The sequence below is a fragment of the Phoxinus phoxinus genome (genome assembly GCF_949152265.1).
Source record: "Phoxinus phoxinus genome assembly, chromosome: 16".
Classification (NCBI taxonomy): Eukaryota; Metazoa; Chordata; class Actinopteri; order Cypriniformes; family Leuciscidae; genus Phoxinus; species Phoxinus phoxinus.
In genome coordinates, this window is record NC_136891.1 from 32262781 (window position 1) to 32288303 (window position 25523).

Here is a 25523-nt window from a genome sequence, read left to right on the forward strand (position 1 = left end):
CAATATGCGTTCGTGTGGTGAGCGGTGACGTCACACAGTGTGTTGTCAGGGACTCGCCCGGGAAGAAGCTTAAAAAGCAGCACAGCGCTTCGCTTCTTCAAAATGGCTGTTGTTAAAGATGGTGAATAGGAAGAAAGAAGCTCCGTAGACCGAAAAATTAAAGAGAAATACGCATCTCTGAACGGACCGTTTGACAGCAGGGCATTTCAACGTTTCTTTTCTGTGAGGTAAGTTACGTCGACGTTTAAATCGCGTTTGTGCGTTGATGCCGCGTATGATTGACAGTTCATAAGCTGGACTGGACGAGCATCAAAGCTGTAGAATTGAGCGTATTTAAACATTCACAGGGAATATTGTGTAGTTTTTGAATGCTTATACTAATATACTGATAAGGTTCATCTGTTTAGGGTTGTTTTGATGGCGATTCATTGGCTAGTCTCTCATAGGGAGTCAGTATACGTTACATCATCAATATGCAGACATGTTGACAAGACACTGCCCGTCCTATTTATTTCTAGAAATACATTCTTTGATATCAAAGTACAATAATATTATTTAGACAGTCAAATATACCCGAATAAATAGGCATTTTACCATGCAGATATAATGTACTGTTTTTGGACTATTCATCATGGTCCCATTTATCTCACATTGTTTATTTATTTATTTTGGCCCTATCTATCTATCTATCTATCTATCTATCTATCTATCTATCTATCTATCTATCTATCTATCTATCTATCTATCTATCTATCTATCTATTTATTTTTTAGCTCTATCTATCTATCTATCTATCTATCTATCTATCTATCTATCTATCTATCTATCTATCTTTATTTATTTTTTAGCCCTATCTATCTATCTATCTATCTATCTATCTATCTATCTATCTATCTATCTATCTATCTATCTTTATTTATTTTTTAGCCCTATCTATCTATCTATCTATCTATCTGTCTGTCTGTCTGTCTGTCTGTCTGTCTGTCTGTCTGTCTGTCTGTCTGTCTGTCTAGTTTAATGTGTAATTAAATGTACAGGACATGCAGTACATTATAATTTATATCTACAGGGCTGTCAATCATCTCAGCATCTTGCTGTGTAGACTAGGTGTGAACCAGTCTTGGTCGCCATAAATAATGCATGATGCCATTCCAGAGCAGACAGACAGAAGTCACACAGCCATTAATAATCTGCAGGCATTCAGACAAAAGCAGAGGACAGTGTGACGCTGGGTGTATTGTGTCACATAGTGGTTTATAAGAATAACTTTGGTGTCTTGTTGCATAGATCAAGCTTTGAAAGCTGCTTGGATTCCTGACTCAGCTGCCATGTTCTCTTTGTTGTTGTCCGTTGCTTCCCGTCTGTTTCCCCCACCCTTCTTTAAACAGCCTGTGTTGAAGGTTAAATTGAGGGTCACATACCGGCACACATCAAATAAAGGTCAAATGTTGTAAAATATCTATATTAATATAGTAATATTTGCATTGGTTTGTGGTCTATTGAGCAATCGATTAGAGTATGCTGTCTGTTTGCTTGACAATTATTTGCACTAGCCCTCCTATGGTGTTGCAGGTCAGTTTAATCTACGCAAAATTTTTAAACAGCTTGAAACACTGGCCAAACATACATTTTTCAACATTTTGTGACTTTTTGTCATTTAGGGTCATACATGTGCATGCAAAGCATGTAGATTTGTTTTTGAAAGGGTGCAAATTTTTGGTTACATCGATTACACCGCCCTCCCCCCCATTGGTTTCCATGCAATTCACCAAATTTCCGTGCAATTCAGCACTTTGAAAAACCGCAAAGAGTCAGGGAAAAGAAACAACAACAACAACAACAACAAACACAGAAAACCTTTATTGTAGCTTGTTAAAGAGTAATAGCTATATTTACCCTCACGAAGTCAAAGATTTGAGAACCAGACACAAAAAGATAGAGGCTAGTTAGTTACACACCAAGTACAAATAGCAATAAATACTAGGCTATTCATACAAAGTACATATAATGATATTTATTCTTAGTTGTAGTTATATGCACCTCAGTGTGCAAATAATCACTACAATTTGGCATTACACAAAAGTTCATTATTTATTTGTATTTTTAAAGCTACAATAGAGGTTTTCTGTTTTTTCTAAAATCTTTTGTTTTGTTTTTTGGTAGCATTGATTTTTGGTGAATTGCATGGAAACCAATTAGGGTAAATTTGCCCAGCAACACAAAAGACGTACCCAGGTTTTCAACATAACTCTGGAAAATGGGAAGTGTGTCTCTGGGGAGATGTCTGACACATGTGGATTAATGTTATGCTTATCTGTGCCAGCCACCTTTCTCATGACATTTAAAGTCCATTGCCTGCGTCTGTTCTTAGCCTGCACTGAGAACAAATGTTCTGGTATCACCTGTCACTTGAATTCAAACTCAATTTAACATCTCTAGTACTTAATCTCAAAGAGTTTCTTTCTTTCATGCTCCAACAACCTATTGTGATATGCAGTTTAGGTCTCCGTTCACAATTTATATATGTACTGAAAGTGACTAAATGAGTTTCTACACAGGGTGTCCTACGTACTGGCAATCATGGACACCACAACCTCCATCAAGATGACCACTCTGGCCATCCAGAACCTCTTCAGCTACGTGGAGGAAGAAAATCTGGCTGCTGTAAAAGCCCATCTAGATAAATTCAAAGAGGTGGATGGTCGAAGCGATGTAAGTTACATTGAAAAAAGTCAAACGTGATGTAAGATGTTCAGCTAAATTGTGAAGATATCAAATATCTGTGTTTCTCGTTGTGTCTTTGACAGAATGGACAGACTCCTCTGATGTTGGCCTCGGAGCTGGGGAGTCTTGATATTGTTCAAGAGCTCATCCGAAGGGGAGCAAACGTCAACTTGGATGATGTGGTGAGAAAATGCCCACATAACGGCATTTCAATAAGAGTTAGTTACAGTAACACTTTAGTTTAGTGTCCAGTCCTCACTATTAACTAGTGTCTTATTAGCATGCATATTACTAGGATATTGGCTGTTTATTAGTACTTATAAAGCACATATTAATGCCTTATTCTGCATGACCTTATTCTACATCCCTTAATCCTATACACTGTAAAAAAAAATGTTGCTTTAACTTAAAAAAGCAAGTTACCTTGTTGCCTTAAACTTGAGTTTGTTGTAATTAAAAATTTGAGTTAATACTATGAAGAAGAATGGTTTAAAGGAGAATGGTTTAATGGTTTAAAGGATAATTTTGTAGTTTGTTTTGGATGAACAAGAGTGGTGGACAACATTTTTTTGACAATGGTTCCTCTCTCGAGTTTTTGACTATAATAGAATTGGCCATGGACCCATTTAACATTGGAGTCAATGTGCATGTCCGAAAATGTCATTAAAACAGCCAATAATGTTCGTTTACAAAACTGTTAAACTCACCGAGTGGTTAGTGGTGTTCGTTGATGATTATAAACAATATATCGTCGCAATATATGATTCCAATCCGTTTATTTTGCTATAGTGGAACTATTTTTTCAGACACTTCACAACCGTGTAACTTCCGCTCAATATTTGAATCTGAAGCGTTAGCACACTCCCGACCACTTGATGGCGATAACCGATGTTTATGTCTCGCGGGACACTCACGGTCACAGTCGAGTTCAACTTCATATTGCACTTGTCAGTGGTCACGTCTTTCAATATGGTTAGAATTTGTGCGGTCAAAAACTGCGGTAAAGAGCTCTGCTCGCTAGCCTTATGAGAAACGGAAGCGAGCAAAAAGACTACATCGACCAAATGTAAACAGCCCCCTTTCCGTTTCCGGTAGCGCATTTATATTAACGAGCACTCAGTCCTTCAACAGAATTCAATGGGATTTTACAAAATGACGAATAAAACACGACAGAAATTGTATTTCGCAACACTTTTTGTTTCTGGAACATCAACTAACACCACTAATCACTCGGTGAGTTTAACAGTTTTGTAAACGAACATTATTGGCTGTTTTAATGACATTTTCGGACATGCACATTGACTCCAATGTTAAATGGGTCCATGGCCAATTCTATTATAGTCAAAAACTCGAGAGAGGAACCATTGTCAAAAAAATGTTGTCCACCACTCTTGTTCATCCAAAACAAACTACAATATAGACTCAAGGTGTTAAATACCGGAATTATCCTTTAATAAACAGAAGATGTTATCTTCACACATTAGTTATCGAAGTTGATTTGACTAAAGTTAAAAGGTTGTGATGGGAAATCATGAAAATATTTTTTTACAGTGTACCTAAGCTTAACAACTACCTTACCAACTATTAATGAGCAATAATTAGGAGTTTATTGAGGTAAAATCATATTTTATAGTTAGTAAATATGAATGAGAATTGGACCCTAAACTAAAGTGCAACTGAAGTTACAGATTATGGTATATTGATGTTCATATTATGGATAGCCATATATCAGCTGCTTATTATAATGTTATCAGAAAATAATTTGTGACATCTACTATGATCAAATAATTAATACAATTATAAATATATACATAGTATTGTTTCTATATTTATTATAGTGATCTAGTCTTGTGAATTGTAAAATTCACATGAATTTCTGATTTTCTTAGTATTTGGTACAATGTGTCCCCTTTTACTTTATTGATACCAGCAGTCTTCTTCATAGCATTTCCCTTTATTCTTTTTTTTCAATATCCTGAAGCCTGTTTATATCCTTATTTTATTTTCAGACTTATTTTTGTTATATATATTTATAATCTGTATAAGGTGACGTACCCATTATAACCATGCTGTAGGGCTGTTCTTTGTAGTATAGCTCCATCACTGTTCCCATGGCGACATTGCCAGTGGTTCAATAGTTTCCATAGCGACCCATCTTTGTGCCTCTCCCTGATAGGACTGCTGGTCTGCGCTGATCTCGGCAGCTAAAGAGGGGCATGTGGAGGTGGTGAAAGAGCTGCTGGAAAACAGTGCCTATATTGAGCACAGAGACTCGGTGAGAAAATCAAAAAGCAATACATCTGCTTTATTTAGTACCATAATCACATTTTAAAGAAGATTCTTACGTTATCAGCTTAATGAGGTGGCTTTGTGTCGTGCAGGGGGGTTGGACCGCCCTTACTTGGGCGTCATATAAAAATAGAGTTGAGGTGGCCACGATGCTGCTGGAAACTGGGGCAAACCCAATCACCACTGGACTGGTAAAGATGCAAACACTTATCAATTGCCTTTCCACATATGAGATCAGCACAGACATACAAATCATATAATGCATCAAAATGTACCCACATGGAAAGAATCTATATACACATATATGTTTTAATATAGGTTTTTAATATATGTGACATAAAATTGGCTGTTTTCCTATATTATATGTACATATATGCACCTATATATTCACCTATATATGCACCTATACGTTTACCTATATATTAGTAAAATTAAAAAAGTATTAAAAAATATCATATCTTGACAAATATATGAGCTAACTTACAAAATGACCAGATCCTGCCATGAGCTATATAGGAGACATATCTTCTGTACATATATAGGGCTTATATGTTGATATAAAGAAGCAATACAGGAGACCTATATGGCCTGTATATGCACCTCAATTTTGCCTATATGTGGCATATATATGCATATATAGGTTTCATATATGCGCATATCCTCATATAGGTTTTTTCCATGTGGGTAATATATGCAATCATTGATTAAACTTGATCATACATTTGATGTGGTTTCCTTAGCAATACAGCGTCTACCCCATTATCTGGGCAGCCGGTAGAGGCCATTCAGAGATTGTGAAACTCTTGCTGGAGCATGGAGCTAAAGTCAACTGCTCTGACAAGGTGAGCTAAACCAGTCCTGCCTAACTGCGATTAAATGAATATTCCGGGTTGAAAACAAGCTTCTTTTGTAAGTGCATTGTTCTGTTTTTACAAACCGAAGTCAACAATTATCTGGTAATCAACAGCATGCCACAGTTGCTGTTAGATTTAATTTGTGTTAAACTGGAAATATTCATTTTTAATAATTTTACTGGTAAAAATATTAAAGGTAAAGACCAGCATATTTAACTTTAAACCAGCATTTTTTTTAACTTTTTATACTGTTAGTATGGCACCACCCCACTGATCTGGGCTGCCAGAAAGGGCCATTACGACTGCGTGATGCACCTGCTGGAGAACGGAGCTGATGTTGACCAGGAGGGGGCGGTATGTATTCATCATTTAGCACAGTGGTTCTCTCTCAGTCTTTTTGCTCCCCATTTGTCCACAACAATTTTCAAAGGCCATATGACTTTTCTAATTTGTGATTTTACTGGATAAGGATAAATCAATATTTTTTTACTCTTAATTTCTACCGTATAAAATATTTTAGATCTTTTGTTTTAACTATAAAAACTGATGTGCTGCTGATTTAGAAGCATTACATCAGTAGCTAGAGGGACTGTTTGTCTTATTTTGTTAATCTTTCCCACTCAGAACTCCATGACGGCCCTGATCGTAGCTGTGAAGGGAGGATACACAGAGGTGGTTAAAGAGCTTCTGAAGAGGAACCCCAATGTAAACATGACTGATAAGGATGGAAACACAGCTCTCATGATCGCAGCTAAAGAGGGCTACACTGAGATTGTGCAGGACCTGCTCGATGCCGGCACATACGTCAACATCCCAGACAGGGTGGGTTGAACCTCACAATAAACCTTACAAACGGATATTTGTAAAACGGATATACTGGATGACATTTTCATTGTGTGTTGTGTTTTAAACCTCTAGAGTGGAGACACTGTGCTGATTGGAGCTGTGAGAGGTGGGCATGTTGAGATTGTGAGGGCACTACTGCATAAGTATGCAGACATCGACATTAGAGGCCAGGTAACATGCATGTTGCATCATATACGTTAAAATACTTTAAACTAGGGCTGCATGGTTAAACAGATAATCACGATTATTTTGCTCAAAAATGATAAATCGTGATTATTGAGAATTTTCTTTACATTTCATCAGAATTTTTGCACTTTTAATGAAAGTACAAAACAAAAACATCAACTAGGGGTGGGCGATATGGCAAAAATATCATTTCATCTTTTCAGGAAAATCACGATTTTATCACAATTCTTTTTCATGTTGGTTTTACTAGTTTGCAAGTGACTGAGCATTACAGCCGAACTAATGTCCCTATTTAAACATAGTCCCTATTTAGGCCAAAGTGGCAAAGATAAAAATCTTTGTCATTATTTTCTTTGTTATTAAAAGATAAAAACAAAGATACACATTACATATACACAACATATAATATACAAATGAAATAAACAGTGCTTTATTTTTTCAGCCACAGTAGGTGTATTTAATCGAAGCATTCAAGAAACAAATTAAATGAACAAATATAAATATAAAAATAAAACACAACTTAGACATCACTGTATAAATTATACATTGATACTTATTAAAGCTACTATTAATGTTCTCAGAGCAGTGAGTGATTTTCTCTGTTTTTTTATGGTTTATTAACATTAAAGGGATGAAAAAAAAAAACGTGAATTTGACTTGGTTACATGAGACTCACCAACAGTGGTTACACAAACAAAACTAGACAAGATACAATGGAAACATGAGGGCTATTTATACACCAAGACTAATGATGACTAACAAGAAACACCTGTGAACAATCAGTCACAGTAACAATTAGTCACAATCAGAAACACAGTCAACAAATAAGAATATGACACATAAGACTTGGGAAGCACAAGTCAATATCACATGATGGAAAGGGAAACGCATGACAAACAGGAACACGGGCACACAGGCACAGAATTTAAAATAATTATATGGACACCAAAACGGACATCGGCATGGACACTAGAAAACCTACGCCAGCATCGCACGGACTCCGGCACCAGCATCGGCACGGACACTGAGTCCGGTGCGGTCACTGGCACCAGAAACGGCACGGACACCAGCACCGACACAGAGAATTTCAAAATAATACGGGCACGGACACCGGCACCAGCATTGTTACAGACACCGACACGGGCACTGGCATGGACACCAGCATGGGCACGGGCATGGACACCAGCACGGGCACCACGGCACAGACTCCGGCACGGGTACACCGGCATTGGCATCAGCATGTACACCGACACTGGCACGGACACCAGCATCGGCACAGGCAACGGCATGGACACCAGAACGGAAACCAGAATGTACACGGACTCCGGCACAGACACCAGCAAGGGCACAGACACCAGCAAGGGCACTGACACCAGCAAGGGCACTGACACCAGCAAGGGCACTGGCACGGCACGGACACTGGCACAAAATTTCAAAATAATACGGACACCGGCATGGACACTGCAACGTTCTCCAGCATCGGCACGGACACACCAGTACGGACACCGGCACCAGCATCGGCACGGATTCCGGTACGGACGGACACCAGCACCGGCATGGACACAGACTCCGGCGCGGACACCGGCACCAGAGTCAGCACGGACACGGACTCCGGCACAGAGAATTTCAAAATAATATGGACCGGGTGCCGATCATGTGTTTGGAGCAAAAACTGGCCAATTCCAATTACGACAGATGCATCTCTAATTTTACCTCATCTAGTTTGCTTTAATATATTTATCATATACATACTCCTTTAAAAAATTTTTTTAATTCATTCCAATAATTACAAACTATGTTACATTTTTTTATTTATTCTGAAAACAACAAAAACTATTTTGTAGCACAGAGGATACATAAGAGCATTTTTTCAGCAAACACATTCGCAAACTATGTAGTCGAGGCCTTGTGAAGGAATACTGACTATATTAAACTTTTATCTGAGCAGAATATCGCTGTGGAGATCAGTAGACTCCAACATAAATCTTCGTTGAGGTTTCAGATTATCAAAAACTGTTTGGAAAATGTATAATTCATTTAAGTAAAAAGCTCTGATTGGGGGATTCAGACATTTGACATCTGGCAACCCACGTTTAAGGCTTGGTTCCAGTGCAAGATAATTGAAATGGTCATTATGAGCAGTTCAGTATCGCAAATGATTATGCTTAATTAATCGAGAAAAGCAGAAATTGTGATCAGGATTAAAAATTATTAATCGTGCAGCCCTACTATAAACAACAAATGAGCGATGTATAAAAGTTATGGGAAATTTAAATGACTGTACTTTTGTTGTTGTTTTTACAGGAGAGTAAGACTGCTCTCTATTGGGCAGTAGAGAAAGGCAATGCGACCATGGTTAGAGACATACTGCAGTGCAATCCAGACACAGAGACCACCACTAAAGTAAAGAACATCAAGACTCATGTTCAACAGATTGTTTTACTGTTATGAGCTGGTCTTGAGTCTGTATTTTTGTGTATTTAGGATTCTGAGACCCCACTAATCAAAGCCACCAAGATGAGAAACATAGAAATAGTGGAGCTGTTGCTGGACAAAGGGGCCAAAGTCTCTGCAGTGGACAAGGTAAAACATCCGTCACAGTTTCATGTACGTAATTTACATTCACATGATGAGACTATATTGCACTTTAAGCCTCTGTTCTCTTTGGCTACAGAAAGGGGACACCCCTCTTCATATCGCCATACGTGGACGGAGCCGCAGGCTGGCTGAGCTCCTCCTCCGTAACCCTAAAGATGGCCGGCTCCTCTACCGGCCCAACAAGGCTGGAGAGACACCCTACAACATCGACTGCAGTCACCAGAAGAGCATCCTCACACAGATTTTTGGAGCCCGTAAGTCTGGGACTAGATCTCCATCATGAGCTCAACTATTGATTAATACTCATCATTGGGAATGGGCATCAATACAGATTTCCTGATTCAATTACATTCTGATTCTATTTGAGTTTATTCTGTGTTTGATTAAATTCTCATACATTTGGGTTTATTTCAGTTATAATGTTTATTTTGCTTACATATAAATTCTCTCTCTCTCTCTGCAAATACAGGGCTGTGTTTCAGACTGTTTCAAATCATTAACTCATCTTTTTAAACTGTTCATTTAAAGAACCGACTTATTCATTTTGGAAATAAAGTTGCACTTTTGTTTTTAGTTCACTTCAATAAAAAGAACTGGCGCGTAAGAGTAATTTGTTCATGAATCTGACCAAACGGGTTGCATTGTATGTTTGTTTCTTTATTGTCCACTTTGTGGTCCACAGTCTTATTGATCTACAATAACCAGAGACTTGCTCTCTGTAGTTTTGAACCTTAATAAGTACACATATGTTTGGAATTACTTTAGTTGCATGTCAGCATTAAATTATACTACATTCACTGTGTATGTTATGAATGACCTGTGTGTATTTTTGCCCCTCTCTATGTTGTCCCCTTTAGGACATCTGTCCCCCACAGAGTCAGATGGGGACATGCTGGGCTATGACCTGTACAGCAGTGCTTTGGCAGACATCCTGAGTGAGCCCACCATGCAGCCGCCCATCTGTGTGGGTCTGTACGCCCAGTGGGGAAGCGGCAAGTCCTTCCTGCTCAAGAAACTAGAGGGTGAGCGTTATTTAAAATCACTCGACTTAAACAAGGAAAGTGACCTGAAAAGGATATTTTAAAGCAAAGTTTAGTCATGTACAGCACGTACCCACTTAGCTTTTTAGCTATTTCTGAGCTTGGAATGTTTATTAGAGTTCAGTTCACTGCATCTGGTGTATATTTATTGGTGGATAAATCTTCATATTTCTTTCTCAGATGAGATGAAGACATTTGCAGGTCAGCAGGTGGAGCCGTTGTTCCAGTTTTCCTGGCTGGTTGTGTTATTATCTGTCCTGCTGTGCGGCTCTGTAGCGCTTGTGCTCGGCTTCACTGTGGATCCCAAGCTGGCTATCTCCATCTCTCTCAGCGTCCTAGCACTACTTTATGTGTTCTTTGGTAAGAGCAACTGGTCCATTTTTCAATGTTTCAACATAAGTTCTTAAAAAATCTGTACTTTTGGTCATAATTGAGTTATGAATGATATCAAATTAAACAAAATTCAATCAATAACCCTTAAAAGGTATAGTGAATTTGTTAATGTGTATATTCTGTATCTCTACACAGTGGTTGTGTACTTTGGGAGCAGGCGTGAGGGTGAGAATTGGAACTGGGCATGGGTCATTAGCACCCGTCTGGCCCGACACATTGGATACCTGGAGCTTCTGCTCAAACTCATGTTCGTCAACCCGCCAGAGCTGCCGGAACAGACCACCCGTGCACTGCCTGTCAGGTAATTACCCACATAAAACTGTAAAACCATTACAATTAGGTCCTGTGACCTGTCCTAAAGGGTGGATGTGGTGTGTCCTTGATTTCCACAAGTGGGCAGGGGTACAGATCTCAGTTCCTGGAGGGCCACAGTCCTGCAGATTTGAGCTTCAACCCTAGTTAAACGCACCTGATCAAGCTAATCAAGTCTTTTAAGATTCTTTCAAAACTACAGGTGTGCTTGTCGGATTAGAGTTGGGACTAAACTCTGCAGGACTGTGGACCTCCAGGAGCTGAGTTTGGGACCCCTGCCTTAAGCCACGTGCACACTGTGCGATTTATAGTAGTTCTTTACAATTGTTGCTTGTCAGACTGTACGAACATGATCGCTATAAGCCATGTCACACTGTAAGATCTCAGTCATTGATGTCAGACTGTTGGAGAGTTAGGTGCAGAGTTTTACATCATCAATCAATGACAAGTTCGCATTACACTCGGGATTGAAATGGTGGCTACGAAGAAATCTCTAACGTTATTTTTGGTCACGGCTTGTCTTGAAAAACAAAGACATAGAAGTCACACTGCAGTACTGTGAGTCAAATCTTCTGACACTGCCAGAATTTCGTCGGAAGTAAAATTTGATCACAACGGTCATTAATCGGCTGTCGGTGAACATGTCAAACTAGCGATCAAAGACTTCAGATTTTAGCCTAGAATCAGAGGAATCTTTTAGTATTTGCAAAACTTGTCTCAGACGGCCAACATCGTGGTCAACATCGCAGTGTGCACCCAGCTTTAGGGTGTCCCATTTGCCATTTTCTGCTCAAGAGCTATATATATATATTGATGTGGGAGGAGCAAACGACAGACACATTGGCGATTTAAGTGACAGGGTGGCGTGATAATAAGGGGGAGGCAGCCGTCCTTTCACAATATATAAATATACATGTATACATAAGTGTTTTTAATTTACACTTTTTTTTCTGTCAGGTTTCTGTTCACAGACTATAACAGGTTATCCAGTGTGGGTGGGGAGACGTCCATGGCTGAAATGATCGCTACTCTCTCGGATGCTTGTGAGAGAGAGTTCGGCTTCTTGGCCACCAGACTTTTTAGAGTCTTCAAAACTGAGGACACTAAAGGTAAAGGCAACTTAACCATTCACGACTATTCCGGATCTGTAGGGCAACTGATATATCTATATTTATTTATTGTTGTGTTTATTAATTACAACGTGTTGTGTTTATTAATTACAACAACATTAATTACAACGCAGTGCTGAAGTGCCAACTAGTGTCTCCCCTGTGAAGGATCCCTTTACCACTCTACAGATAAAGCGTTGTCGGGATAATTTCGGTTTCGCGTATCTACCCCGAAGTGATAAAATTCTGTCTAAAATTTTTTAAGACCAGACAAGTAGTTTGTTAAGGCTTGGTTTGTAGGGAATTACAAACCTGCGCTCATATATTCAAATGTGCATAACTATAGAATGAATTCTTAATGCGCACGTGAGCGCCATCAGTGTTTCTCACAGGTTCGAGTTTAAAGTCTGTGTAGAGAGAACGGTGTCGTCTTAGCGGTCTCTAATTTAATAACTAATGAACCTTGCGACGGAAGTGAATCAATCAAAACTAACTTTAGCTGGAAAATATCTTTATTCAAGAACCACTATAAAGCCAAAACAATCTCTGTTACCTTAAATTATCCGTTTATTACTGCATTGAAACAATCTACATTGTTAAAAGCGCTATATAAATGAAGATAAGATGACTTGACTTGTGACCTTGTCTACCCTCAGGTAAAAAGAAGTGGAAGAAGACATGTTGCATCCCATCCTTTGTCATCTTCCTCTTCATCCTGGGCTGCTTGATCGTGGGGATGGCCCTGCTGGCTGTCTTCAAGGTGGATGGGCAAAACCAGACAGTGAACGCAGTGCTGGTTTCCATGGCGAGTGTCGTTGGATTGGCGCTGTTGCTTAACTGTCGCACCTGGTGGCAGGTGACCGACTCAGTGCTGAACTCTCAGAGGAAGAGGCTGCACAGTGCCGCCAACAAGATGCACAAGCTGAAAAGTGAGGGCTTTATGAAGGTTAGTTGACAGGTTTCTGGGTAACCTATACACAGAGCTACATAGTGGTGTTTATACAGTTTAACAGAGGGTGAATTTGTTCATCTCTTTCTGACATTTTAGTCTTTCTAATACTTTTTTTCTTAGGTCTTGAAGAATGAAGTGGAGCTCATGGCTAAGATGGCCAAGACTATAGACGGCTTTACCCAGAACCAGACACGTCTAGTGGTCATCATTGATGGTCTGGACTCTTGTGAACAGGACAAAGTGCTACAGATGCTAGACACGGTGAGCACCAACAGTTGTGCGCAAAACATGTTGTTAATGTTAAGTAAAACTATTAGATATTATTTTAATATAATATCTAATACGTTAATTTAAATAAAGCTGAAGTAAATTAAAATATAAATTATAGATCCAATATATAACAAAAATTAGAAATGTTGCCTTGGCAACTAACTGAAATAAAACAAGCAGTAGTACTAAATTAATATTAAAATTACTAGAACGGAAAGAAAAATGCATGAAAGATGAATAGATATACCAGTAGCTAAAAAAAGTAATAAAAATGACAAAAGCACATAACAAAATGACAAGTGAAAATTTAAAAATATAAGTTAATTCAAAATATTAATAAACACTATAATTGTTAGTTTGTGAAATGTAAAGGTAAATATTTGTGAAACACATCCATCTATTTCTGGAACATTCTCACATTTCTGGAACATTATTACATTTGATTTGTTGTTAAGGCTGTCACTTTTGAGAAAAATCTAATTAGAACGGATATCAAATACCAAGCTATATGTTCGAATATCTACCCCCCCCCCCCCCCCCCACACACACACACACACCGTAACTGAGATTTCAATCACAAATTTAGTAAGTCTAACAGTCATAAACAGGACAGCCGTCATATCTGACTATAACATACATATATAGCCTGTAACACGCTTTCAAAATAACTGAATAAAAATAAAAAATCAAGTCTAATCATAGACAATAAAAAATGCGCTGCACTTTAAAAACCGGATCATTTATTTGTAGTTCGATTACGGATATTTCACGTCATGTGCGAATGCATATTCGACTATCGAATAAAAAATGACCGCCCTATTTGTCGTTAGCCATGAAATCTCTCACAAAACTTGAAATCAGATTTGTTGTGCAGCGATGCCTTCAGACTGTTTAAGTTCTTTTGCAAAAAAGCCAGTTCTAGGAGACCATTTTCTTTTCAGTCTAACAAAGACTGAACAGAACCATTGTTTTAGTGGTAACCAGCAGCATCCCATATCCAGTTAGTCAATTGCATCAAGACTCAGTAGACCTATTCTAAATAAGATGCGATCATACATTTAGAAATATTTCGATACTGATTGAGAATCTAGTGCATGTGAAGTAAATTAGATTGAGTTAATTTTTAAGATGGCACCTGTCATTTCTATAAAATGTGTTTGAGTAAATCACCTATATCAAAAACCTCTCAAAATTGTCCTTCTGATCAGGTGAGAGTGCTGTTCTCCAAGGGTCCTTTCATCTCTGTCTTCGCCAGTGATCCTCACATCATCATTAAAGCCATTAACCAGAATCTAAATAGCGTGCTGCGTGACTCCAACATCAACGGCCATGACTACATGCGCAACATTGTCCACCTGCCCGTCTTCCTCAACAGCCGCGGCCTCAGCAGTGCAAAGAAGATGTGTGCGCCGGCTCCTGCTAATGGAGAGACTGGGAACTCTGAGGGTTTGTATTACTGAATAATTATTATTAAAAAAATTGTTTTTAAATTACTGCTTCTAAACTTTTGGACGGTAGTGTACAAAATGTTGCCAAATATATTGTGTTTTATGCTAACATATTGTCTAGATCTAACCCTGTTCTGACTAGCATGTAGTTTTTCTATCCTCGTTGAAAGTAAAATGCTGCATGACAAAAATAACAACCAATCAGCAAATATGGTGGAGCTTGCAAAGCTATTTTCTTAATATTTTCTAATGATATAGGTTGGCATGAGGAGTTGGACAGAAAGTTGTCCCAGAACAGCCTGGGCGACCAGACCAAGTTTGGCAGTAAAACGACACTTAACCGCAGGGTAAGCTGATAAATATGCATTTTTTTTTCTGTCAGAGAGCTACTTATATGATAATAATTATGGATTATGAATATGATTAATAGTTATATGATAATGATTTTATCTGATGTTTGCAATAGTGTGATGATTTGAACTCCAAAGACAAATTAAATTGTTCATCCTGTCTGGCAATCCCATGGTTTGCGCTTGTGTAGTTTGTCTAATCCAACGAGAGTAATGTTCGCCCATACGATGTGGTCATATCACAAACTGTTTCCAAATTTTTCCCTTGACATTTCCTTCCCTGTATTCTTTGATGCTATTGATTTAAATCTAGCTGATCTCTCCTCAGGATACTTATCGCCGTCGACAGATGCAGAGGTCAGTTACGCGTCAGATGTCCTTTGACCTCACAAAACTGCTTGTCACTGAGGACTGGTTCAGTGACATCAGCCCTCAGACTATGAGGAGACTGCTCAACATTGTTTCAGTCACAGGTCAGCATTCACGCTTTAAGGTCAACATGAAATCTGATTTGATCATGTTCATAAAATGATTTATCATTGCATGTTATTACAAAGAAAATAAATTTTCGGTGTAATCTTTAATAAAAATGTAGTAACTTGCTCTTGTTATTACTTGCTCTTAAAGTTATTTTAAATTGTAATATTTCATAATCTTACTGTATTTTTTATCAAATTAATGCAGTCTTGGTTCGAATAAGAGACTTATTTCAAAAACATTTTTAATATCTTACCGACCCCAAACTTTTGAACAATAGTGTATGTAGTCACTATAATGGAATAGGAACTTTTTAGATTTTAAATCATCAAATCTGAACATTAAATGCTCTCCTCTTTTTAAGGCCGCTTGCTGAGGGCCAATCAGATCAGTTTTAGCTGGGACCGGCTTGCTTCCTGGATCAACCTGACCGAGCAGTGGCCATATCGTACATCCTGGCTCATACTGTACCTAGAGGAGACAGACGGCATCCCAGATCAGAACACTCTGAAAACCATCAATGAAAGGTAGGGGATTTTAAAGAAATATTTTAATCATCATATGATGCTATGCTAGTTTTCACCACAGGCTTTATCACAGTAGTTTTGTAGCCCTTTCAAAATGCCATCAGATTGTCAGAAACATCATACATGCCTCTTTTTATTTTTATTTTTTACTTCAAATCGTTGCTAATCAGTCTTTTATCAGAGTACTCTTATGTAATGCTTGTTTTTGTCATGTATGATTTTTTTTTTTTTGCATGTAGTTTGTTCGTTAGCCCATTCGGGTCCTAGAGAAAAATGTCTCCTTTGGGAAGCTTCCTGGAAACAAATAATGTGAGGCCACAGAATGTCAGATGAAGCCAAGGAAAGCAGGCCCAGATCATTAGATAGGCTTCCCTATGGTGATTAGTCAGATGATGCTATTCATGTAAGACTTGTGTCGTTGTCGGATATGAAATGATTATGGAATGTAATGACAGCACTCATGTTTACTTTACACACAGCGTACCATCACTGTGCAGTTCTTGTTGTGCCCAAAATATAAAGGGAGAAGTAAATGCATTCGCGGCATGGGTGTATTCTGACATTTTGAGGGGTTTATAGAGCATTTTTGAAAACCCTTAGGTCTGTTTAAGTGAAAACATATGAAGTTTGTGGTTTTATGAAGAGGTTTGGCGTCCAAACCATCAGTAATATTGCTGTATTGTGTTGATACTGGCTGTCTGCACACTCCTTCCACTCTTAAAGCAGTCCGTGCCCCAGAAACACAAAATGAAATGAAGATATTGTGCTGCTAATGCTGAGTTATATCAGCATCATTTTCATTTTGAGTAAAACCATCATGTCTTTGGTTTTAACATACCCTGGCATGAATTACATTGAGCCTTGCCAGATAAAACAGTCATTCTCACAAGGCCTGCATTGTTTGAGTGAAAACGTGATGGATGCTCCACACATGCTAAAGTAACTTTTACAAATTTAAAATATTAGTATTGTCTCATGTTTCTCAAGTTGTATCTTTCATGTTCTGCCTGACAGGATCTCCAAGAATATTCCAACAACTAAAGACGTGGAGCCATTGTTGGAGATAGATGGGGATGTCCGTAGCTTTGAGGTGTTCCTTTCTTCCCGTACTCCAGTGCTTGCGGTTCGAGACATCCGCACCTTTCTCCCCTGCACCGTTAATTTAGATCCCAAACTCAGAGAGATTATTGCAGGTAAATATCTTTCTTTAAACTAACCACATTTGATTCCAAACTACATTAGCTGGCCTCTATTGATACTATTACTACCTTAATGTAGGTTAAAAAACGGTTAGTTCCAATCCTTGATTCTGATTGGCCAATAGCTGTGTTTTATTTACGATAAAACACGGCTATGAACGCTTCACCAAATGGCTCTATGTATCACTACACAACACCCCTAGCAACCGCTCTTAGCAACTTAAACGCATGTTTGATCGCATTGATATTGTTCATTGAAGGTGGAGTAGAGTATTGTGAGAGATCGAGTAAGCGAGTGTACCTGCATTTACAGTAGATATAGCATTTTCCATATTCATAATAAAAAAAATCTGTTTGAATGTCCGCTGCGATATCTTGTCCTTTTAACAGTTAAGGGGTTTTCCCGAGCCCATAGTCATCTGTCAGTTGCGTCTTCCTTCTTCGTGATCACAAGTTTGATTAATTTCAATGTAAAAGTCTTCTCTACTGACTGACTCGCACATAAAGACAGTCTTTGCCGCCATCTATTGGCGAAATAATGTTTAACGTATACTTCGGTTGCTGTTTACGATCAGGGACTATTTTTTCCAGTGGAAGGAAGGCTTTTAGTGATTTTACTTCATGAAAGTTGCATAGATACATATTTTTCAGCTTTAATAGTTGTATTGTGTGGTAGCCGTTTAATAAAAGCAATAGGGTACGAGAGGCTGTGCTGTATCGTGAATAAGTCACGGCTGAAGGGGTTGCAGGCACGACGCGCCCTTCAGCCGTGACTTGTTCACGATACAGCACAGCCTCTCGTACCTTATGAATAAAAGATCATGTAATATTTATATTTTCCACCGTCGTTCTATATTGTAAAGCATGTATTTCACAGTTTCTATCTCCGTATTCTCTTGTCAGATGTGCGTGCGGCACGGGAGCAGGTGAACATGGCTGGTGTCACCTATCCCACGCTACCTTTGCAGGAGGTCCGTCCTATATCAGTCTACAGCCAGCAGTCTTCGGCCTGTTCCCCTAATGCCTCCTACAACGGCCCGTATAACCCGCCGGGTGTGTCTCCTCAGCCCCACAGCGCCTACTTCAGCGGCATGGCTGGGCCACAACACCCGTTCTACAACAGGGTGAGTGTATTGCTCAAATAACCCACAAAGAAAATTCTTATAGGTTAAACTGAATCAGAAACTGTGTTTTTGTTTTAATATATCATTAGATTATTGTCATCTCTATGAGGGGGTTGAGGAGTGATTTGGGTTCAGTTAAAACGGATAAATGGTGTCAAGTGTAGATTGATGACTCAACTGTGTTTTAGACGTAACTTTCCTCAGGGAGCTGAGCTCTACCAGGCACATCGGCTCATTTAATAGATGAGGGAAGTCCCTTTGGATGAGCACACACCTCTCTAAGTATTCCAGCCTCAGCGCCAAACATTTCCACATGCCCACCCAGACAATTTTTCAATCATCTCCCTGTCCTCGTGTTTCAGTTATTGTTTTACTTCATTTTAGCTTCATTATATTTTTTTGTTTTGCGTTCAGCCTTGTTTTCTTAAGTTCAGCCCCCGATGTGAAAAAAACCTGTTTATGAGGCGACATGTTTGTGCACATTTCCACCTAATGAACTTTATTTTTTTAAGCATTTGTACCTGTTAGAGAGAATGTGTGTCTTTGTGTGAGAGAGATTGAGTGTTAAGACACCTCATTATTTATCATGTTTGCATGTAAATTAATCTTTCAGATTCAATACAAGCATTTGTGGCATAATGTTAAATACCATAGAAAACATTTTCTGAAAGAAAAGGAAAAAATTCGATATTATCAATAAATGTTGTTTATTGATTCACCTTGTATTGAACTTGGAACATTCCTGCAAGTATTTATTTATGATTTTCTGTTATATTTTCATTCCCTAACTTTTGTTTCCTCCACATTTGGTCACCCAGCCATATTTCCCCCAACATCTTTACCAGCTGCCGCGGCAATACGCTAGCGGCTCCTTCCCTTCTCATGTTCTTCCACGTCCATTCATTAAAACTGGCTATCCCAAGGACTCTAGCATTGGACCTGTAAGTACTAGTCATGAACAAAAGCTGCTAGACTTGGTGTTTTAGATAACAGCATAGCACTAGTGTTAGATATTCTTGCTAGGGTTTCACTTGCTGGCATACTTTTCTCATCTAATGTTTAATGGTGGCACTTTGCTCTGCAGGTGAATTTAAAGTTTCTTCTTCCCTCTTGTCTTAATGTGCCATTATCGTTTTATTTTTACTGTTTACATGTTCCAGATATACTTGATGCTTTTTCTTACAGTGTAGTGTGTTACAGCGTAGAGGCACAAATGGCGCAAACCCCATATTTTTTTGTGTGAGAACTGTTACCTTAAAATTAGCATTACATTTTTTAAAAATGTTTTTAATGGATCAAATGTTTGTCTGCCCCCTTTAAATAGAGATTTTGGCCTGTCCCAAACAATGTTATATTTTTGACAATCTAATTGTTATTCAATTAATTTACTTTTTTTTTTAAATCATTTTATTTGAAAAAATCGAGTTATATTTATTGCGCATTTACCTTTTTGCTGGAGCTCTGTTCCCATATTTTATTTGGTCAGTTTTCTCGCAAATTGTTGACTGCAAGTTTTACTGTTCCAACACTGTTACCAAGTAATTGTTAGATTTTTTTATTTTATTTGTGAGTTTATCAATAATTAAACATTTTTGATCCTACTAGCTAGTCTTCACAGAATGGCAGCTTATTTAGACTAAATTTGGCTTTTTTACATTTTATTTCATACATGTTTCTCTATTAAATTCTGATGTTTTATAACCCTAACCCTCAACAAAACGATAAACCTCAAGAATTTATAATCAAGTTTAAGGCCCTATTTTGTACCCTTTTCGTAGAAAGTGCTTCATACCTAGTGTTTGGCATTACGTCCATTTTACGCTTTATTTGTGTGAGAACAGAAGCAATGTGCCAGTGTTTAAATATACACTTCACTAGTGACGTCAAGCACCAGCTGCCTTAATGTTCACCGGAGGCTTTTGCAGTCCACCAGTTCCCACATGCTGTAGAAAAAGACGAATTTGCTCCCAGTTTAAACGCTCTCCATCTTTCTTTCATCAACATGAATGTGGTTCCCTCACGATTTCCACCTCCTTTGTCTCTTCCCTCCTCTCCTCTCTCTCCTCAAGCAGGGTAAGGTACCATCTTTGAAAAAGAAGCAGGTACTGAATCCTTTTAGACTCGGCTTAAGTTCTGCTGCTCTGCTAATGCTGCCCCTCCTCACACGCCTTCGCAAACACACGCTAACGCTCTCCAGAGCTCTAAACACTCACGCATGCACTATTGGACAAATTTCTTTAAACACTCACATTGGGGAAGGAGGAATTAAGTTGAGATTAGATGCCAAAGTTAAAGTACAATATGCCAATTAACTGTATAAAAAAATACTGTCATTACATAGTGCTCATTTACTCATGTGACATGCTAACATGTACAGTTTACGGTAGTTGGTCACATTAAACTTGAGATCTTCTCCTTCCCCAGAAAAATAAAAACTTTCCCCTCTGGATTTTCCAAGCTTCTGTCCTCATAAAAAATGAAAGTAAACCAATCTGTTTCTCTCCTTACCCTTTCCGTTGTGATGATGCCGTTTCAATGATGCCTATATACACACAAGCCATTGAAATAATCATCTCACACAGCGTGGCCTGAATGCTAAACTTTTGAAGTATTCTGTCAGAAAACTTTAAAAGTATAGAACCCAGGTGCCACTCTGACTTTCAGAGATCTGTATTTATAGTCCATGTAGTGTAGGTCACAATGTTTGGTCTTGTTATAATTAGATGTAGCTATTTGAAAGCTACATAACACTTAATGCTAAGTGTGGTGGTAGATATGACACTCCAGCACTAACAAACTCTTGAGTACAGCTATTTGTATCCCTAACTTTTTCTTACCATCTTATCACTCTAGATTTGCACTAGCCTCTTTGAAATCCTGCTGGCAGCAATTCATACAAAATGCATTTGCATACTTTCCTCTGCAGTACCTTTTTTGATCCCTCTCTTCTTTGAATTTTAATTCAAGACTTTTTTGCAACCCCTTTCAACTGTTTTCTACAAATCTGCATGGTTTTATCTCTTGTGGTAGCGGTCTGAAGGCTTCAGAGATCTTTCATATGCACATGTAGTTGAGTGGTACTAATAGTTCTGTGTTGTGTGCACCAGGGCTCTGCCTCCGTGGTCTCCGGCACCCCATCGATCCTGCTCGGCTCAATGAGCACAGATGTTGTCTGTGAGCGTGTCAGACTTATCGACGGCATCGACCAGAACCTGCTTTCTCAGTATACAGCCACTATTAAGAAGGTGTGTATTTGTGAAGAAGAAAAAGTGTACATTGAGAAGAAAATATCATGTTTTGCACTACATTCTGATTTTGTGATTTTTCAGGCTAACATAAATGGCCGAGTTCTGTCTCAATGTAACATTGACGAGCTGAAGAAAGAGATGAACATGAATTTTGGAGATTGGCAGCTTTTCAGGACAACAGTGAGTAGTTTTCTCTGATTTTATATAAACAGTACTTCAGGTTTCTATAAGCCTTGGCAACATTTTCATTGGCCCTGGCAAAAAAAGTAGAAATTTAATTTTTAAATGAATATTTATGCTTAAATGCAAAATGTCTCATTTGAAATGTATAATATTTACAGTTATTTATTTGTAACACACAAACATAATTTTTTTTCACTAAATGTACAAAATAATGCAATAGCTTGAAACAGGATAGCCATAAGTTCATAAACCATTTAGCTGGAAAAGATGGCACCCATGGCTGACCATTACAGATTTTGAAACCATCTTTACTGATAATGGCCTCATGACAGCCAATGTCAAAAGCAACCACCTGACAGTTTAATGTAATGTTAACCCATAAAGCTAAGTGGTTTCTTAAGTTTGATAATTAATCTGCTATGTGTTTATGACACATTTATGACAGGTTGTGTTGTCTTAGTAATGTCAAGTTGTCATGACAAACACACTGACAGGTTATGATGTATTGGTTTATGTCAAGGTGTCGTTACAAAGACATCTCAAACTGCAATATTTGCATTAAAAATGTCATAATTGAGCGAATGACACTTAATGACAGTTGTCATAAACCTCATAAAACCTCCTTCATATTCATGACATGTGACGTGTCATGATTATGAAGGTGTCATGTCAGTCTTATGCACACCCCTTCAAGTAAAGTGTTACCAATCTTATCCAGTTATTTTACCTAGCAGAATTCACAACGAAATCTCAGACAAAACCAAACTTTTAAGCTTGTGAGGCATGCATAATACATGTACATGATCAAGAAATGTAAGATATTAGTACAGTACAGTTAATTGGCCTACACTCTCACACTGGCCCTAGATACCGGTGTAATGAAGTGGATGTTTTGCAGGTGTTGGAGCTCCGCCTTGTGGAGAGCCAGATCCTGCATGAGGAGGCTCCGAGTGAGCAAGGCAGCAGCACTGCTGGCCACGTGGAACCTGGCAGGCACACGGGAGCATCCGCTCTCGGAGGAACTGCTAACACGGACACCTCACCCATGTACAACTTTAACCTCAGCTTTGAGGAGCTCAGTAATGTGGGTTTGGAGGAGCCTCCTAGACAAGCCAACCCTACATGGATGGTAAGCGTTTCTTCTTGCAATCCTTTTTTCAAGCCATTACATTTTAGACATTTGTTTCAACATCTCTTGCCTTCTTGTAGGCCACAACTCATCGTACACCTAGCATGTCCAGCCTCAACTCTCAGGAATCCTCCAATGAAATTTGCAAGCTAACAGACAAGCAGCAGGCAGAGTATCGCAATGCCTACGAGGAATACATTGCCTCCATGGCTCAGATTGAGGTAGGAATGGAGAAGCCCGTGCCACCTTTTGTTACCCAGCTAATGAATTCCATCGCTGAGGACAAGAAGAAGGATGGAGGTGACCAGGATTCGCGCAAATCCATTTCAAAACGAGGGAGCAGCAAGTCCACGACCGATAATACCGACTACGCCTCGCCAGACACGGCCACTTTAGATCCCATAACAGAAGAGGATGAGAAGGTTGACCATGGGTCATCAAAGTCCCTTCTGGGACGCAAGACGTCTGGAGAGAAGGTGAGCCTCTTCCAGGGTGCTGATCTGAAGCTGAAGGCTGGCGGTGGTTTACGCTACCAGAAACTTACTAGTGATGACGAAGAGTCTGAAGAGTCAGACAATGCCCCTCTGCTCAAGGATGGAAAGAAACCTGAGCCCAATGCCTCCAGTATTGAAGATCGATCTCTATCCAAAGGTAAGGATTACCTTTCAGATAAGAAGGATTCTTCTGACTCGGGCGTCCGCTCCAATGAGAGCTCGCCCAACCATTCCCTGCAAGACGAAGAGGCCGACCTGTCACAGTCTGAGAGGGCTAATCTGATTGAGCTAGACGAGGAGAACTCAACCCCAAAGCGAGGGCTGCCGAGTAGTCTGAGTGGCCTCCAAGACCCAGCAATCGCCCGCATGTCCATCTGCTCAGAGGACCAGTGCAGTCTTCTGGCCAGCAGCCCTGAAGAGAGCTGGCCTTCCTCCAAAAGTTATAACCTCAACCGCACACCCAGCAACACCACCCTCAACAACAACACAAACGCCCAACAAGGAAACCACGCTCACCAACCCAGAGATGGCTCCAACACCACCTCCATGACCACTGGAAGTGATGTCATCATAACTCCTGGATCCAGCACCACCACTACCCATAATGAGAACATCCGTGTGGTGCATCTGAAGAGGGGACTTAACCCTGGAGATCCTCCTGAGATCCTTAACGTGTCCTCTGAAACGGTCACCTTCGGAGAAGAGCGAGAAAGTATCCTGTAGGTGACGTCTGGATCTGTTGCAGTCTGGTCTGGTCTTATCTGGTTAATGTTTTGTGGTGTCAACGCATGTTTAGTGTAATGCTTAAATATGTGTAACAGTGGTTATTGTGACATGTTTTTTAAATGTGAAGTGTAGTCGAAGTGTTTTTTATTCACATCAGACCATCACCCACTCATCAACTACCTTGTAATAGTTCTGTATTGTTCTGTATGGTTTCCAAACAGTATTATTAGCTTAATCAAGTATTGATGTCTCCAGTTGAATGATTATAAAGCATTTTGGAATCACAGCTGTAGGAAAATAATCAGTAATGGAAAATACTGTCGTACCTTGTCATGATAAAGCTACCTTAACTTAGTGTAAAATCCAATAAAAGTATAAATATGAGTATCCAGTCTGGCTTGAAAATGTGTTGTATTGAGTTGTCCTGCACGCTGTGACTGTGCTGTAGTTACAGTAGTATATAAGCAGTGACCAGCATGTGTCAGACTGCAGTAATACATTAGCCAGTAGAAACTGCATGACATGTGATGTTAGTCTTAGCGGTTAAATGTACAATTGGCCGCCATCTTGAAAACTAAACCGTGTTTTGTGATGATTGTCTTCAACATGGAATTGAATAAACCTGCATTGACAGTAACCATGTTTTTTGAGTTTTTGTTTGAAAGTACTGAAATAAACATTTTGCTGTTCTGTACACACTGCAGAAATGTGTTCCCAGTTCCCACGAGATGATTTGCTAAGAGCAAACTTATTTTAGTACTGTGAATTACAGATGGGTGGCACCAGTAGTTCATGCATTACAATTATATCCCACACCCTGAACACTTGTGAGTGGCCTTTCAGTGTGTGAATTATTTAATGACTCAGAGGTTGACTTTTTAAAAGAATTTGCATCACTTTTCGGGGTAAGATTCGCCTGACTTACACAATCTAATTGTTTTCTGTGCCCACATTTTGAATAAAATAAAATGTGTTATACATTGACTCATAATGACAGTATACTTATTTATTTCTTGATGTACCACCCAACCTCCCGAAACCCTTA

The 25523-nt window shown here is 39.0% G+C and overlaps 1 protein-coding gene across 5 annotated transcripts; it reads left to right on the plus strand.

Annotated features, from left to right (window-relative positions):
- Window positions 1-32: 32 nt before the first annotated feature.
- On the plus strand, window positions 33-25465 carry kidins220b (kinase D-interacting substrate 220b). Of its 5 annotated transcripts, none has more exons than XM_079583598.1 (30): window positions 33-227; window positions 2559-2712; window positions 2808-2906; window positions 4901-4999; window positions 5106-5204; window positions 5754-5855; window positions 6123-6221; window positions 6492-6689; window positions 6786-6884; window positions 9204-9302; window positions 9384-9482; window positions 9574-9751; window positions 10355-10519; window positions 10718-10897; window positions 11066-11231; window positions 12200-12351; window positions 13008-13297; window positions 13424-13564; window positions 14782-15019; window positions 15280-15368; window positions 15700-15844; window positions 16213-16375; window positions 17390-17568; window positions 18478-18698; window positions 19517-19639; window positions 20768-20800; window positions 21806-21943; window positions 22028-22126; window positions 23028-23258; window positions 23339-25465. In XM_079583598.1, the coding sequence occupies exons 2-30, from the start codon at window positions 2581-2583 to the stop codon at window positions 24473-24475; spliced, it is 5193 nt and encodes a 1730-aa protein (XP_079439724.1). In that variant the 5' UTR covers window positions 33-227; window positions 2559-2580; the 3' UTR covers window positions 24476-25465. The 5 variants fall into 5 exon arrangements, with proteins under 5 accessions (XP_079439724.1, XP_079439725.1, XP_079439726.1 ...); XM_079583599.1 differs by having other exon boundaries at window positions 20771-20800; XM_079583600.1 differs by lacking the exon at window positions 20768-20800.
- The last annotated feature ends 58 nt before the right edge of the window (window positions 25466-25523 follow it).

What these genes read in the sequence shown, in the direction of transcription:
- kidins220b (XM_079583598.1), top strand. Translation starts at nt 2,581, where the DNA reads ATGGACACCACAACCTCCATCAAGATGACCACTCTGGCCATCCAGAAC. An exon ending in CACACAGATTTTTGGAGCCC is followed by an intron (nt 9,752 to 10,354) that starts GTAAGTCTGGGA and finishes TGTCCCCTTTAG; the next exon opens with GACATCTGTCCCCCACAGAG. An exon ending in AGAGACTGGGAACTCTGAGG is followed by an intron (nt 15,020 to 15,279) that starts GTTTGTATTACT and finishes CTAATGATATAG; the next exon opens with GTTGGCATGAGGAGTTGGAC.